Source organism: Garra rufa, chromosome 5 (assembly GCF_049309525.1).
Source record: "Garra rufa chromosome 5, GarRuf1.0, whole genome shotgun sequence".
Taxonomy (NCBI): domain Eukaryota; kingdom Metazoa; phylum Chordata; class Actinopteri; order Cypriniformes; family Cyprinidae; genus Garra; species Garra rufa.
The window spans coordinates 11,515,330-11,529,606 of NC_133365.1; the positions used below are offsets into that span (position 1 = coordinate 11,515,330).

At 35.4% G+C, this 14,277-nt stretch overlaps 2 protein-coding genes across 2 annotated transcripts in view; one reads left to right on the plus strand and one right to left on the minus strand.

The window, feature by feature from the left end:
• The first annotated feature begins 5,877 nt into the window (after positions 1 to 5,877).
• LOC141335546 (uncharacterized) lies at positions 5,878 to 9,037 on the plus strand. The gene is made up of 4 exons (XM_073841048.1): positions 5,878 to 6,127; positions 6,278 to 7,204; positions 7,308 to 7,525; positions 7,646 to 9,037. The coding sequence occupies exons 1-4, from the start codon at positions 6,104 to 6,106 to the stop codon at positions 7,713 to 7,715; spliced, it is 1,239 nt and encodes a 412-aa protein (XP_073697149.1). The 5' UTR covers positions 5,878 to 6,103; the 3' UTR covers positions 7,716 to 9,037.
• A 2,306-nt stretch (positions 9,038 to 11,343) lies between these two features.
• Positions 11,344 to 14,277, minus strand: part of parp8 (poly (ADP-ribose) polymerase family, member 8) — a 43,097-nt gene continuing 40,163 nt past the window's right edge. The window contains exon 26 of the mRNA XM_073839643.1: positions 11,344 to 13,539. Coding sequence (XP_073695744.1) covers positions 13,437 to 13,539 — 103 coding nt within the window. The 3' untranslated portion in view covers positions 11,344 to 13,436. The remainder of the gene's footprint in view (positions 13,540 to 14,277) is intronic.

Below are 14,277 nucleotides of genomic sequence, written 5' to 3' on the forward strand. Positions count from 1 at the left end.
GAGCATGTGGGGTGTATTTGGCTGACTTCAGAAAGAAAACCCAAACATATAAATATGATAATTATCGCAATTATTCTCATGGACCTCTTTTTCATATAAAGGGTTTTCAAAAAAAAAAAAAAAAAAATGCAAAGGAAAACAACAACATAATTAAGCCCCCCTTCACCCCCACCCAACCCCATCCCATCACCCGGCTGCCCCTGTCATATTTAGATCAGATTAGCTGTCCCTTTTTGCAGTCTGTTGTCTATCCTGCTTATAGAGTCCATTGTCTGATACCAATATTTAGTCTATGGCATCAGAAGGTCACTGTGGACTTTCTTTTTCACATTTGCAAAAATTGAAAATGTAGTTCCCGAGACTCTATTTAATATTATGTAATATAAAACGTAATAAATGTTTTTCCTTTGAAAAGGTGTTAGTGTTGCGAAATCGATCCCCTCTTTTAAAAAACATTTGAAAAGAACCATGCATGCATGAAAAGGAACGTTTATTTTATGTAATTTACCAATAGAAAATGGTTGAAGGAACTAGGCGACAGTCTGAGTCTGTGATAACATTTCTGTTGGGTTGTGAATGTAACGCAGAAGGGCATCTTGATCTGTGCCCCTTTACGCATTGTGGCCGCCTGGATGCTTTCAAGCAGCCGTGTTTCGTGATCAGATTATGAATTGTACTTAATCCTCCCCCGATCTGCCGACGTCTTTCTTGGTTCAATATTACTAATGTACATTCTATTGGCTGCTTTTGACAGATGTCTAGATCTCCCTCAATCCGATTCCACATAATACTTTCACTGCTATTAAATCCACACTGGTGGCCTCTTTGGGATCCGTGCTATCTGAGGACTGCCAGTGACACTTGTTCTGTCCGGGCTCTAGATGTGCTTGGACCGGGGCACTGCTTGATATTTTCCGCGATGATACATGCGTTTGCAGACTCAGCGTCTTGCTTTTAGCAACGCAGTGATTTCCAGCATTTTGCGCAAATCGATATGAGGGAAACATAAATCTGCCAGCATGTCAAGATGAATGTAAATAATGGTTCAAATGGAGCAGAACATGTTGCTTTTCTTATGTGAACAGTCAATATAGGCTATCCAAAAAAAAAAAAAAAAAAAAACAATTCTGAATATTTTACCAATAATTCTTAAGGTGATAAGTTTTGTTGTTTTTGTTGTTGTTGTTGTTGTTGTTAATATATTACACTAATATTATTTCTTAATATTATTATTATTATTCCAGTAAGTTTATTAGATTTATTAAATAATTTTTAACTCACAAACGTATTGTATTACTGATAGTATACTTCAAGATTCAGGTAGAAAATACTATAATAGGCTATGCACATTTTACATACTATTTATTTAGCTATTAGCTTTTATAAATAGCTATTCTAACAGTATCAACCTGAATATTTTCTAAATTCTATTTTCTGCTAAAACCAAAAAAATATTTTTATTTAGCCCTCACAACATATTCCACACTATTATAAAATTAGTCTATTTACGCGCGCACAATAAAGCCGTGCCTCCATAGGCTATTTGTATTTACTTTGATATGTCCAACAATGATTTAAATAAATATGTAAAGAATGATTACAAACGATTTTGTAATGGATTGAAATTCTAAAGAAAAAAAGAATCGTATTATTAAATATTGATATATCTTAGGCTATGTTTAAATAATGAGACGCGTGCCCTGTCAAAATATATCTATTTACATTTCTATCACTGTTTCAGACTGCCGGGGAAATACACAACAATATCTATTATTTTTACAACATAGTAAAACATGTTTCACAATAATATCTAAACAGTTTAAGCTCTTTGGTAAAAAAAAAAAAAAATTGTAAGTTATTTTATGTTATTTTAATTTTAAAAGCTCCGTGCGTAACATGATGAGAATAGTGATAAACTGAAAACGCGTTTTAACCACAATTTAGAAAAGGATAAGCGAACAAAATTTCGAAGATTAATGAAGATGAAGAAACGAAGAGGTCTCTAACTCATATTCCAAATCTCTATTTTCTCTAGAGGCATACATACTGTGAGAAACGGGAGTCGGTTTGGCTGGCTGTCCTCCTGTTTTCACAAATGTCCCAAACAGTCGTTGACAAGTCGTCTTGTACGGACACATAATTTGTGTCATGTGCAGGTGGCCGATTGTGTGATATCCGACAGGAGCATCTCAATGGTGAAGTCTCACTCCAATTAGGGTCCCCTTTAAGAATTTCATGTTGGCCAGACGTGCAAAGCCACCAAACGCCAACATAAAAAACAAAAACATGCAGCGCATAGAAATATATAAATATATATATATGTATTTTTTCCGCCCATTTACAGCCTTAAGTTTAATGTAAATGAACGCAAACAGCAATGACTCAGTGCAGAAGAAATGTGGGTTTTGGGTGACAGTTGTGTCTGCGTGTGAGCAGCCTGTGTCATGTAGTAAGTGCTATATTTCCCCCTGGTCAAAAAGGCAAAACATTAAGAGAAGGTGTTGTAACAATCGATTTTGGCATGAATTTGCTTGATGTGTGTTGTCGAAATGAAAGTCTAACTGCAACCTTATTACTAAAAAGCAGATTGGGTGTTATTAGTTTGTCACAAACCGCGAACTCTTCTGCCATCTAGCGGTCAAGCAAAAAGAGGACGCCTTCTTTGTCCAGTTATTGTAAACTACTCTACTGCCATCTACTGTACATTAGTCTACTGGTATGAACATAAGCTCTGTGGAGGGTATCATCTAGCCCTCGAGAAAAGCTGATTTAGAAAAGAAGTGAAAAAAAAAAAAACTTTTTTGAGTTTTGTAGCTTATTCTTGAAAACATTACAGTGTAGGGGACGGTTGCAACACTTTTTGGATTTCCTTTAGTTTCTCAGAGACTGTTTGAATTAGAAAGCTGAAATTTTAACACAATAACACCACATCTGTCAGCTACTCACCCATATTGCTGAAACATGTGTACATATGATAATATACGTACAATTTACACTTGAATAGACAAAGTGAAATGTTGCACCTGTCCCCACATTCTTAAATATCATTTTGCAATTTCTTTATTTTATTTGTGCACAGTCAGGATCTTAAATAAAGTAAATTGGCTGTATAAAAACAAAGAATGAAATGAAAAACATTCTTAAGTAACAAGTAGATTTTTTACCTATTCACTTAAAAAATGAGAGATAACTAACTATTAAAGGAGTTTATTATTATTATCATTATAAAATTACAATTATGTAATGTTATGGCAAGCTTTCAAATCAATGTTGTGATAAGGGACAGCATGTTGGGACGGTTGCAACAATGTGTCCCTACAGTTATAGCCATGATAAAATTGGTATATTAGCTTGACACAATATCATTGACACATGCTAGCTATGCCTATTAGAAGCTCAGAAAGCACTGATTAAAATGTTACGTTTTTACAAGGCATCACACAAACAACTATATGACCAAAAATCTCATCTTAAAAAAAAAATATATATACTTTTTTACCATGAAAATGATTTTTTTGTAGAAGGAATAATCACATGTGTCTGATTTCTTCCAGGAAGTATGAGGGGCCAATAAAGTATGTGCAGTATGAATATCATCTCTGTATCTTATTCCTGCTTGAAGAAATAAGCCATGTTGCAACTGCCCCTTGTTGCAACCGTCCCCACTCTCCCCTATTTGTGACCACAAAACTAGTCATAAGGGTTATTTTTTGTTAGGATAGGACAATATTTGGCCAAGATACAACCATTTGAAAATCGGAAATCTGGGAGTGCAAAAAATCTAAATATTGAGAAAATCACCCAATGAAGTTCTTAGCAATGCATCTAATCAAAAATTAGGTTTTGATATATTTATGGTAGGAAATGTACAAAATACCTTCATTGAACATGATCTTTACTTAATATCCTAATGATTTTTGCCATAAAAGAAAAAAAATATAATTTTGAGCCATACAATGTATTGTTGGCTATTGCTAAAAAAATACCTGTGCTACTTACGACTGGTTTTGTGGTCCAGGCTCAGATCATTTTATCATTTGGAAATATTTGTAAATATTGGTTTAATGTTGGATTTTATTCTTTATTTCCATTTAAAACCACTGATTATTTAGGTATTCTTGTTCAGGCAGGTGGTCTCCAGTGATGCCTTGATGCTGGTGGGCCTCTCTGATGATGTTTTTCTGGAGACACGGCTCCCTAATGATATATCTTTGAGGGGAAGGGGTTTCCAACAATGTGTTGTGGTAGTGCTGTTGAAAGGTTTGATGATGTTCTTTTTCCAATATTATCTGCATCATGCGCAAGAACATCTTTCATTGTTTTTGCAATAGCTCCTACTAAGTGTTTGTTTGTGGATGGTGAGCTAAGTGCACATTTAGCTGGTTTGCACAACCCAAAGGGACACAAAATATTTCAAGGAAAATTTCACATCCTGTTGTTCATTGACAGAACGGATAGTCTCATTCAGCAGATTCTCTTTTTAATTTTTTGCTTCTGCCATGAAGTGTTTTGAGCTGGAATTTTATAGACACATTCTGGGGACACCTGAGAATATTTCATCTTGTCGCAGGGGAATAATAGGACCCCTTTAAAATAAAATATGAATAGGCTTAGGGTGGGAGTGATGATGGATGGTGATCCATCCATCTAGCTATTCTCCAGACTGCTTGTCCTTCATAGGGTCACAGCCAGGACACCCTGGAATGATGGACAGTTCATCACAGGTGAACTAAATTTGACAGGGAAAGGTATTCTCAGGTCAGCATAGTAATCTGTTTTGTCAGATATGAATTTATGTAAAATTTTACTTAGGCACAGCAGTATATGCCCCTAGTTCACAATGGAGGAAAATAACCCTGGTGAAAAAAAAAAAACAGCTAAAACCAGCCTAGGCTGGTTGGCTGGTTTTAGCTGGTCAACCAGCCTGGTTTTAGCTGGTCATAGCTGGTCAGCAGGCTGGTTTTAGAGGGGTTTTGGCCACTTTCCCAGCCTGGTCAGGCTGGTCTTAGCTGGTCAGGCTGAAACCACCAGCTAAAACCAGCCTGGGAGACCAGCTAAAACCAGCTACTTCCATCTTAAACCAACCAGCCTAGGCTGGTTTTAGCTGTTTTTTTGTTTTAGCAGGGAATTGATTACTGGAAAGTAGAGTATGCTAAAACAAATAATATTCCTGTTGGAAAGGTATCTAAATAGACCTCTATCTCCCTCTTGTGGTGTAAATGTTTTTTACTGTATTAGTGAGTGTTTACTGAATGACGAATGCATACATTTTCACTGTAACTAGTTGCAATTTTGGTAGGCTATGTGCTTTTTGATTTCTAAATGGCTCTCATTTGTAGCATTTCGTTCATCTTATTCAGTAGACTGTATGTACAAATGTAAACATACTTCTAGCGCTTGATTCAGTCATGACAGATTTTGGTTCTAAACGCCTGGCAGCATGTGAAGTTTACTCCAACACTTTTTTCTGTTTCAATACAGGCCAGGCCAGTATCGCCAATGACGGCGATACTCATTTCTGAAGTGATCTTTTTAAAGGGGTCATGAACTGAGAAGCCAAAACAGGACAAAAAATAACCTATTACTTCTAAACGATGTTATCTGATGTACAAAATCTTAACATTATAATGGAACATCAGAGAACAGTATAAAATGATCAAAAAGACAGACAGTGTCCCCTTAAAATTATTGTGTAAGTGGGTAGAATTACCTATTTAATTTTTACAGATGTATGAAATCCCTGTCTTTATAAGATTAAACACTTAATAGGCTTGTTTTCACCCCTTTTGGGCGGGTTTTGGGTCGGCTTTGAGCTGGATTTTCTTTTGGGACCTGGCAACCCGATGTGTCCTCATGACTTCCTGCTTCAAGAAAAAAGTGAAACTAAAGAGAAGTGTTTACATTCAAAAACTGGTAAGTGTTGTGAGTGTGACACTATGGTAATAGACCAGACAAAAATGGCTTCGACTTGTACATCTCTTTTGAAAATAATGCTTACTTTTTTATGAAACGCACTTATTGACGGTTACGAAACGTAGTTCTTGGGTCCTTTAGTGCTTGTTGTTTTTATTTCCCTGACAACTGAAGGACGCCATCGGCAGGGATGGAGAAGAAGCCGCTGTCACAGGTGAGTTTGCTAACAGTCATGATAAAACCCTGTCAACGATATTTTTCTTTATCCATTATCTATTCTTTTATGTATGAATTATCATTCAGTTCTTTAAACAAATGCAGGTACTCTGTTAATTACTCACCTATGGTTTTAAATTCATTGCAGATATTATGGGGATTTAAACTACTGCCGCAAAATGTAGGTTTAAGCAAACCTTACAGCAAGAATGGTTTTGCCTGCGAGTCAATGGAAGAGGCTGACGATATGTATAGGAAGATTATAATTAAGCAAACCGCAAGTGATGGACGTAGGGATCTAAGACAAAAGGATAGACCGGTTCAAAGTGAACCCTTAATAGTGGAACCAGTTAAGGTTGATGGCGTTGTTATGGATTACATTGGAAAAATTAAATCCAAAGAACTTGACATCATTAGAAAAAGGAATGGCGTTTCCATTAAGCAAAACGACAGATATGTAACCTTTATGCCTCAGAACATTCAAGCACAGTTTGCACGAGAACAGTTTATAACATTATATCAAAAGATTGCAACGGGGCTGCAAACTAAGACATACGTTAACGATCCAAGAACAACTGCGCTTTGCCAAGCAGAATTTCCAGATCTGGTAATCTCTGGTAAAGATGAAAGGCGAGTGCAACTGACTGGCAACTTCATTAGCCTTGAAAGATTTGAGAGGGTTTTGAATGAGATTACACAGCCCAGAAGGTATTCACAGCACCAATCCCCAAATAAAACACACGACTACAACACACCTTACAATCAATCTGTGAAACAACAGAAATCAGTAGACCAAGCCAAAGAGGAGACATGTCCAATTTGTTTGGAACCACTCAAGGCATCTAATTGTAAAGCCTTGTCTAAATGTAAGCACACATTTTGTGAAGACTGTTTGAAGAGAGCTTTCCAGTTGAAACCAGCTTGTCCGATATGCGGAGAGATATACGGCGAACTTACAGGGACGCAACCAAAAGGCGGAACCATGACTATCACAAGGGACCACTCCTCTTTACCTGGATATGAAAGACATGGAACAATTGTAATTACCTACTATATACCAAGTGGATACCAGGGGGTGAGTTTACAAATGCATTGACGTGCAAGACATTCTGTTCTGTGTGACAACAATGACTTACACCTCAGTTGAAATGTACTTTTGATTACTTCATATTCTTTAGGATGAACACCCAAACCCAGGTATGCAGTTCCATGGTGCGTCCCGCATAGCTTACCTCCCTGACACACAAGAGGGGAACAAGGTACTGAAGCTTCTGGATAGGGCATTCAAGCAGCGACTCACTTTCACCATTGGAAGCTCATCTACCACCGGACAAAACAATGTGGTGACCTGGAATGACATTCACCATAAGACGTCTCGCAGTGGAGGGCCAACCCAGTAAGTAAACAGTTTGGGTGTTGTCAACATTTTTTGATCTCAGACAAGCCCTTATATTTTTAGCACTGTTCAATTTAGTTATTGTTGTAAGTGTTATAATGATGTAATGTTTCTTTGTAGTTATGGCTACCCAGATCCAGACTACCTGAATCGAGTACAAGATGAACTGAAAGCAAAAGGAATTTACTGATTACATAAACTGATCCTTGTAATCAATTCAGACACTATTATTACAACCTGTGGTCGTATTAAAACAAGGATGAGAATAAAGTAATATGGCAGTCTCATGAACACTAAAGCAAAATTTTACAGGCCTTCTTGATGTTTAACACAGTTTAGGATGTATGAATCGTATAAGGGGCTATTCAAACAGTGCATATTTGCACTTCCACTGCACTGCGTTTTCATTGAATTTCTATAAACTTGCTCTAGACCCAAACTCGGTCCTGGAGGGCCACTGAGTTTTTTAGTATACTTAGTTTAGTTTCTAGTACACTTAGCCAGGCCTTGATTAGCTGGTTCAGGTGTGTTTAATTGGAGTTGGAGCTAAACTCCATTGACCATTGAGTTAATGTCTTTTACAGTATCACTCGTGTGACAGGATTTAAACAGTGCCTCTAATACACTACAATTATTCTTGTCATGTATGTCATGTATATACTGTGGTATGTGTGTGCTTTTTATTTTAAACCTTGTAGTTTCATGTCAGTATGATAGAGAATCATATCAACAAAAATATATACTGTGATTAAAATTTATTTGGTCACACTTTATATTAGGTGGCCTTAACTATTATGTACTTACATTAAAAAATAAGTACAATGTACTTAATGTGGTCATATTGCATTGCAAAACACTTTTGCTTCTAATAATGTGGGTTATTGGTAAAGTTAGGGACAGGTTTGGTGGCATGGGTGGGTTTAAGGGTGGGTTAGGGTGTAAGGGATGGGTCAACAGTGGTAATTACAGAAATTAATTACAAATGTAATTACATACAGGTTTTTAAAAATATATAGCGCACTGTACCAAATGATTAAATGTAAGTACATAGTAATTAAGGCCACCTAATGTAAAGTGGGAGCATTTGTTTTGATTAGATTTTCCACTGGATGAACAAAGTAAAATTAAGTGTCATGTAATGTATAGAAAGTTACAATAGAAACTCTGCAAAACGAACAAACATAAGTGCCTGTGATGTTAAAATGACAATCCTTTCACAGTCACCAGGAATGAAACGACCAGTGTTCATAAGAAACTTTGATCGAACCAAGAACGATTCATTTTAGTAACACCAAATCACTCCCATTGGTGTCAGTGTTTTTAATATTAACTGATTTTTATCTGGATTATTTATTGTTTACCTTTTTTCTGATTTTGGTTGATTATAGTATTTTTATAAATGTTTATATATCCAGTGTTTGCATCTGATATATTTTCTGCATCCGTTCAATCTTTGTATTATCATCAAAAAAATAAATAAAAATAAAGAGCTTCAAATCAAGTTATATCAAATTGATACTATGAAATTATTTCTTTCAGTGAAGGGCATCAACCCAAAGACATGCTGATCAACAACTTATCCTACAAGTCTATAATTAATAAGTTAGTGGCATTTGTGTGTCCTGGCCTTCTTGAAGTACTAAGAGTCAACTTGGGGGAAAGATGCAAAAGTGTTCAATTTAAAAAAAAATTATACAATATATAAAACCACCATTTAATCTCAGAATGATGCTACATATATGTGACCCTGGACCACAAAACCAGTCATAAGGGTCAATTTTTAAATTTAAGGTCATTGCATGCTGAGTCCGAAAAAATTTTTTTCCGCATGTTAAAGGCTGTATCAGCGATTCTAGGCTGAAACATAAAGTGTCACATTCAGCTGATCTTTCTTCACGATCCGCTCGCTGCCTGCCCCATAAATCAGCTGTAAAAAAAACGCGTCTCTCTGGTCAGCCTAGGGTCCGAGATATGCCAAAAAAACAATCGGTGCTATCAACCTTTCCACAGAAAAACAAACAGTGTTCCAACCAATCAGCGTCAGGGGGTTGGTGTTGTGGACTTTCGCTCCGCCTCCCTCACATCCCTGCACCAGTAGGAAAGTCCACAACACCAAACCCCTGATGCTGATTGGTTGGAACACTGTTTGTTTTTCTGTGGAAAGGTTGGTAGCACCGATTGTTTTTTTGGCATATCTCGGACCCTAGGCTGACCAGAGACGCTTTTTTTTTTTTTTTTTTTACAGCCGATTTATGGGGCAGGCAGCGAGCGGATCGCGAAGAAAGATCAACTGAATAAACATAAACTGACACTTTATGTTTCAGGCTTGAAATCGCTGATACAACCTTTCAAAGAATAAATATGCCTCCGAAACTTTTGTCCTTCATAAAAAAATTCGGATCAGGTTCGATTGTCTGTGTTTTCACATCCGTAGCAAGCATTTTAATGAAAGAATGACAAATACGAAAAAACGCATACGAAAATTTTGGACTCAGTGTGCAATGACCTTAATACATCAACTAAAAGCTGAATAAATAAGCTTCCCATTGATGTATGGATTGTTAGGATAAGACAATATTTAAAAATCTGGAATCCCAAGGGTGCAAAAAAAATCTCAATATTGAGAAAATTGCCTTTATAGTTGTCCAAATGAAGTTCTTTGCGATGCATATTACTAATCAAAAATTAAGTTCTGATATATTTACGGTAGTAAATTTACAAAATATCTTAATGGAACATGATCTTTCCTTAAAATCCTAATGATTTTTGGCATAAAAGAAAAATCGATAATTTTGACCCATACAATGTGTGTACAAATATACCCGTGCTACTTAAGATTGGTTTTGTGTTCCAGGTTCACATATAATTATGCATCTTCTACAAATAAAAATAACACATGACTTACCTGTACCAAGTGCCCTTGCTTTTGGCCAACTTCGAGTCAATGATTAGCCTACTCTAGCGCTGATTTACTGAGTTACAGCTAAATTATTAACAACATTGTATGAGGGGAAAACAACACTGGAATAATTTGTATGTGTGCTTTAGAATACTGACACTTGAAATTATCTTAGCACAAAATTTCCCCTTATGAACTTAAAGGAGTAGTTCACTTTCAGAACAAAAATGTACAGATAATGTACTCACTCCCTTGTCATCCAAGATGTTCATGTCTTCTTTCTTCAGTCGTAAAGAAATTATGTTTGAGGAAAACATTTCACAATTTCTCTATATTTAATGGACTTCTATGGTGCCCCCAAGTTTGAACTTCCAAAATGCAGCTTCAAAGGGCTCTAAACGATCACAGCCGAGGTAATAAGGGTCTTGTCTAGCAAAACAGTGGTTTTTTTTTTTAAATTACAATTTATATACTTTTTAACCTCAAATGCTCGTCTTGTCTAGTATTTTTAGAAAATAACCGATCGTTTCTCTAGATAAGACCCTTCTTCCTCAGATGGGATCATTTTGAGCCCTTTGAAGCTGCATTTAAACTGCATTTTGGAAGTTCAAACTCAGGGGTACCATAGAAGTCCATTATATGGAGAGAAATCCTGCAATGTTTTCCTCAAAAAACACCATTTCTTTACGACTGAAAAAAAAAAGACATGACCATCTTGGATGACAAGGGGGTGAGGACATTATCTGTAAATTCTTGTTCTGAAAGTGAACTACTCCTTTAATTTGGCTGTGTTTTAATGCTGTCAGTAGCCACTTTGAAGCTGTGTGTTGGATGTTGTGGCTGCAGGCTTGTGTGTATGATCCGAGTTTCAAGTTTCAGTTAGAAAGAAAAAGACAAAAATGTCTGAATTATAGGCAAATCTGAATTTAATGAACATAAACAGATACATAAGCTACTATTTCCATAACTTGTAAAAAGCCAAAAAGCTTGATCCGTTCGCAAAATAAGGAAAAAGTAAAAACATACTACAGAAAATATTTGGCCTCCGTGTTGCTGTGGCATTATTTACACTATTTACAATATTTTCATATATGACAGTACCGTCATGTTTGCCATTGAATCCTTAGCGATAAGGCACCAAATGCTAAGTAGCATGATCCTTTTTTACCAAATTGTGCAGAAAATGTACAAAACTATACAAACAGACCTATCACATATGAACATCGTACATCACAATGAAAAAAAAACTAACAAAAATAAATAAAAATAAGTTGCTTTTAGATGTTTTGCAACAGTTGTGAGTGTACATGCATGTAAGAACTAGCCCCCGTTTTAAGCCTTTAAAGATATTTAAACAATATTAACTGATTAGATAATGGATTAAGGAATACTCAATATAATAAATCTGATTTATATCCCTTTTTTTGTAATGACAAACTTGACACTGCGTAATGATTACGTAAACTTTCACTTTAGATTTAATGTAATATTAAGCTGTTGCCATTCAACTGAATCTAAAATGGAAATATATTGCAAGTGAACATCATGTGAATTTGCCAGTATTTCAGAGTCCCATGGAAAAATACAAAATACTTTTCTGCACACAAAATAATCAATACCACATACTTAATGTGCCCATATTTTAATAAAACCCAAAATTCTGCCCATAAGTGAGAAAAAAAAAAAAAAAAAAAACTGTTGTGGTGCTACATCTCGACTTTATGTAAAAACTGCATTTCCTCATATAGTATTTTTAATACAATTGAATGAATTTTAACCAAAGTGTTACCTTTATGCACAGATTCCTAATATCTATATTGGGTGATCATTCTCAAAAAAGATTTAGTGATTTTAATGTTTAGAAAGTAAAGTTAACCACACAGGTGTCTAAACATCACTATAAAGAATTGCGAAATTGAACAGAATACTCACACATTTGAACCTCCCGTTAATACATTACAATGTATAAACAACAAGCAGCAAACACTTATTCTGCCTTAAAATCACCTTACAAAAAAGATTTATATTGAAATATTCAAAGACATTTTACAATTGGGTGCCGATTTTTGTCCTTTATCAAAATATCTGTAATCATACCAAGGAAAACAACTTATCTGAAAATGTAAGGAAAGCAGCATGCATTTTATGTTTAGTTGTGGCTGCCGATAATATAAAGTCTTTTTGTTTTTTGTATTTTTAATCGTATTTTGTTTCATACTTGGTATAGTCACTCGTAAATGAAACTGTTACAGCAATACTGTATGCTTAAAATGATGGTTTTGATGAAGTGGCAGGTTCAGTAAATCTGGGCGAATCCTAAACTGAGGCCTTTAGAAATTGTAAACCGACAGCTACTTTTACGTAGCATGAATGTTATTTTGTTTTTAACTAGACTTGTCAATCTCTCTTTAGAGCTGTAAATGCAATCAACATCAGATGTTGCTCGCTTGTGTTCAGCACTGTCAAACAATAAATACGTCCGTCTTTGAAAGGCATTTAAGATTATATGGAAGTTTGAAACAACTATCATACATTAAGAAAAATAAAGTGCATATACAGTAGACACCTTTTGTATACACAAATTAATGTACTTTAACAAGTACAACTCTTAGTAAACAAGATCAGATGGCGCATATCCGCACAGGAATATTGTATTTTCTCCAGGAAAGTCTCAAAATACTGTATTCTTCAAAGTGTTTCATTTTTTGTATTCTTTACAAAAAATATGTAGTCCATCAGTTGAACTGAGAGACGTACCATGCTCTTTCAAAATGTACCTTGTATTTATAAACTTAGCAAAATGGTAATAGTTCGAATAGCCAGTGTAAATATGCATGTATCCCAGGGGAACAGTATAAATAGTGTATTTTGAACATTGCGAATATCCTGTTTTGTGTGTGTGTGTGGTTTTGTGTTTGTGGTTACCAAAAATACATATGGTATTGGCCTCCTATGCTCAAATGTCCAGCTTTGGGAAAGAGGTCAAGGCAGCGGTATTGTGTTCAAACTCTTTCATCCAGTAGCCGTTTGATTGCCGATGACTCGCAGGATCTCCCTGTTAATGCCAGGGTCCTGTGTGTTTATACTTGTGTCACCTACCTGTCCATCTTCATAACTAGTTCACAAGTGGTTGGGAAAAAAAAAAACAGAGAAATAGACTTTCAGTTCAATTTCAGTTCAGTACTTCTGCTATTAACCAATTCTGCTTTTTATGTTCTGATGAAATAAAAATGCATTCATACATATTTGACCATGGACTACAAAACCAGTCATAAGTGTCAAAATTGAGATTTATACATCATCTGAAAGCTGAATGAATAAGCTTCCCATTGATGTATGGTTTGTTAGGATAGAACAATATTTGGAATCTAAGGGGTTGCAAAAAAATCTAAATATTGAGAAAATCTTAGCAATGCATATTACTAATCAAAAATTAAGTTCTGATATATTTACGGTAGGAAATTTACAAAATATCTTGATGGAACATGATATTTACTTAATATCCTAATGCTTTTTGGCATAAAAGAGAAATGTATAATTTTGACCCATACAATGTATTTTTGGCTAATTCTACAAATACACCCATGCAGCTTAAGACATGTTTTGTTGTCCAGGGTCACATATATGGGCCATTCTACAGAGTTGGAAGTATCTGGAATGTCTCTTTTCCCCCAAGATTGTGTATAAGTGTATAATATCCAAGGCACACATTTCTAGTAATTGTGCAGTTAATTCTCATATTGTATGTTCAGAAAGTTTTGGAATATTTGTCCTCTCCCCAAATGTGTCATTACCAAATTTAATTAGAAGGGTTATATTGAACTATTAAGATTTTGCTTACATCTACATGGTA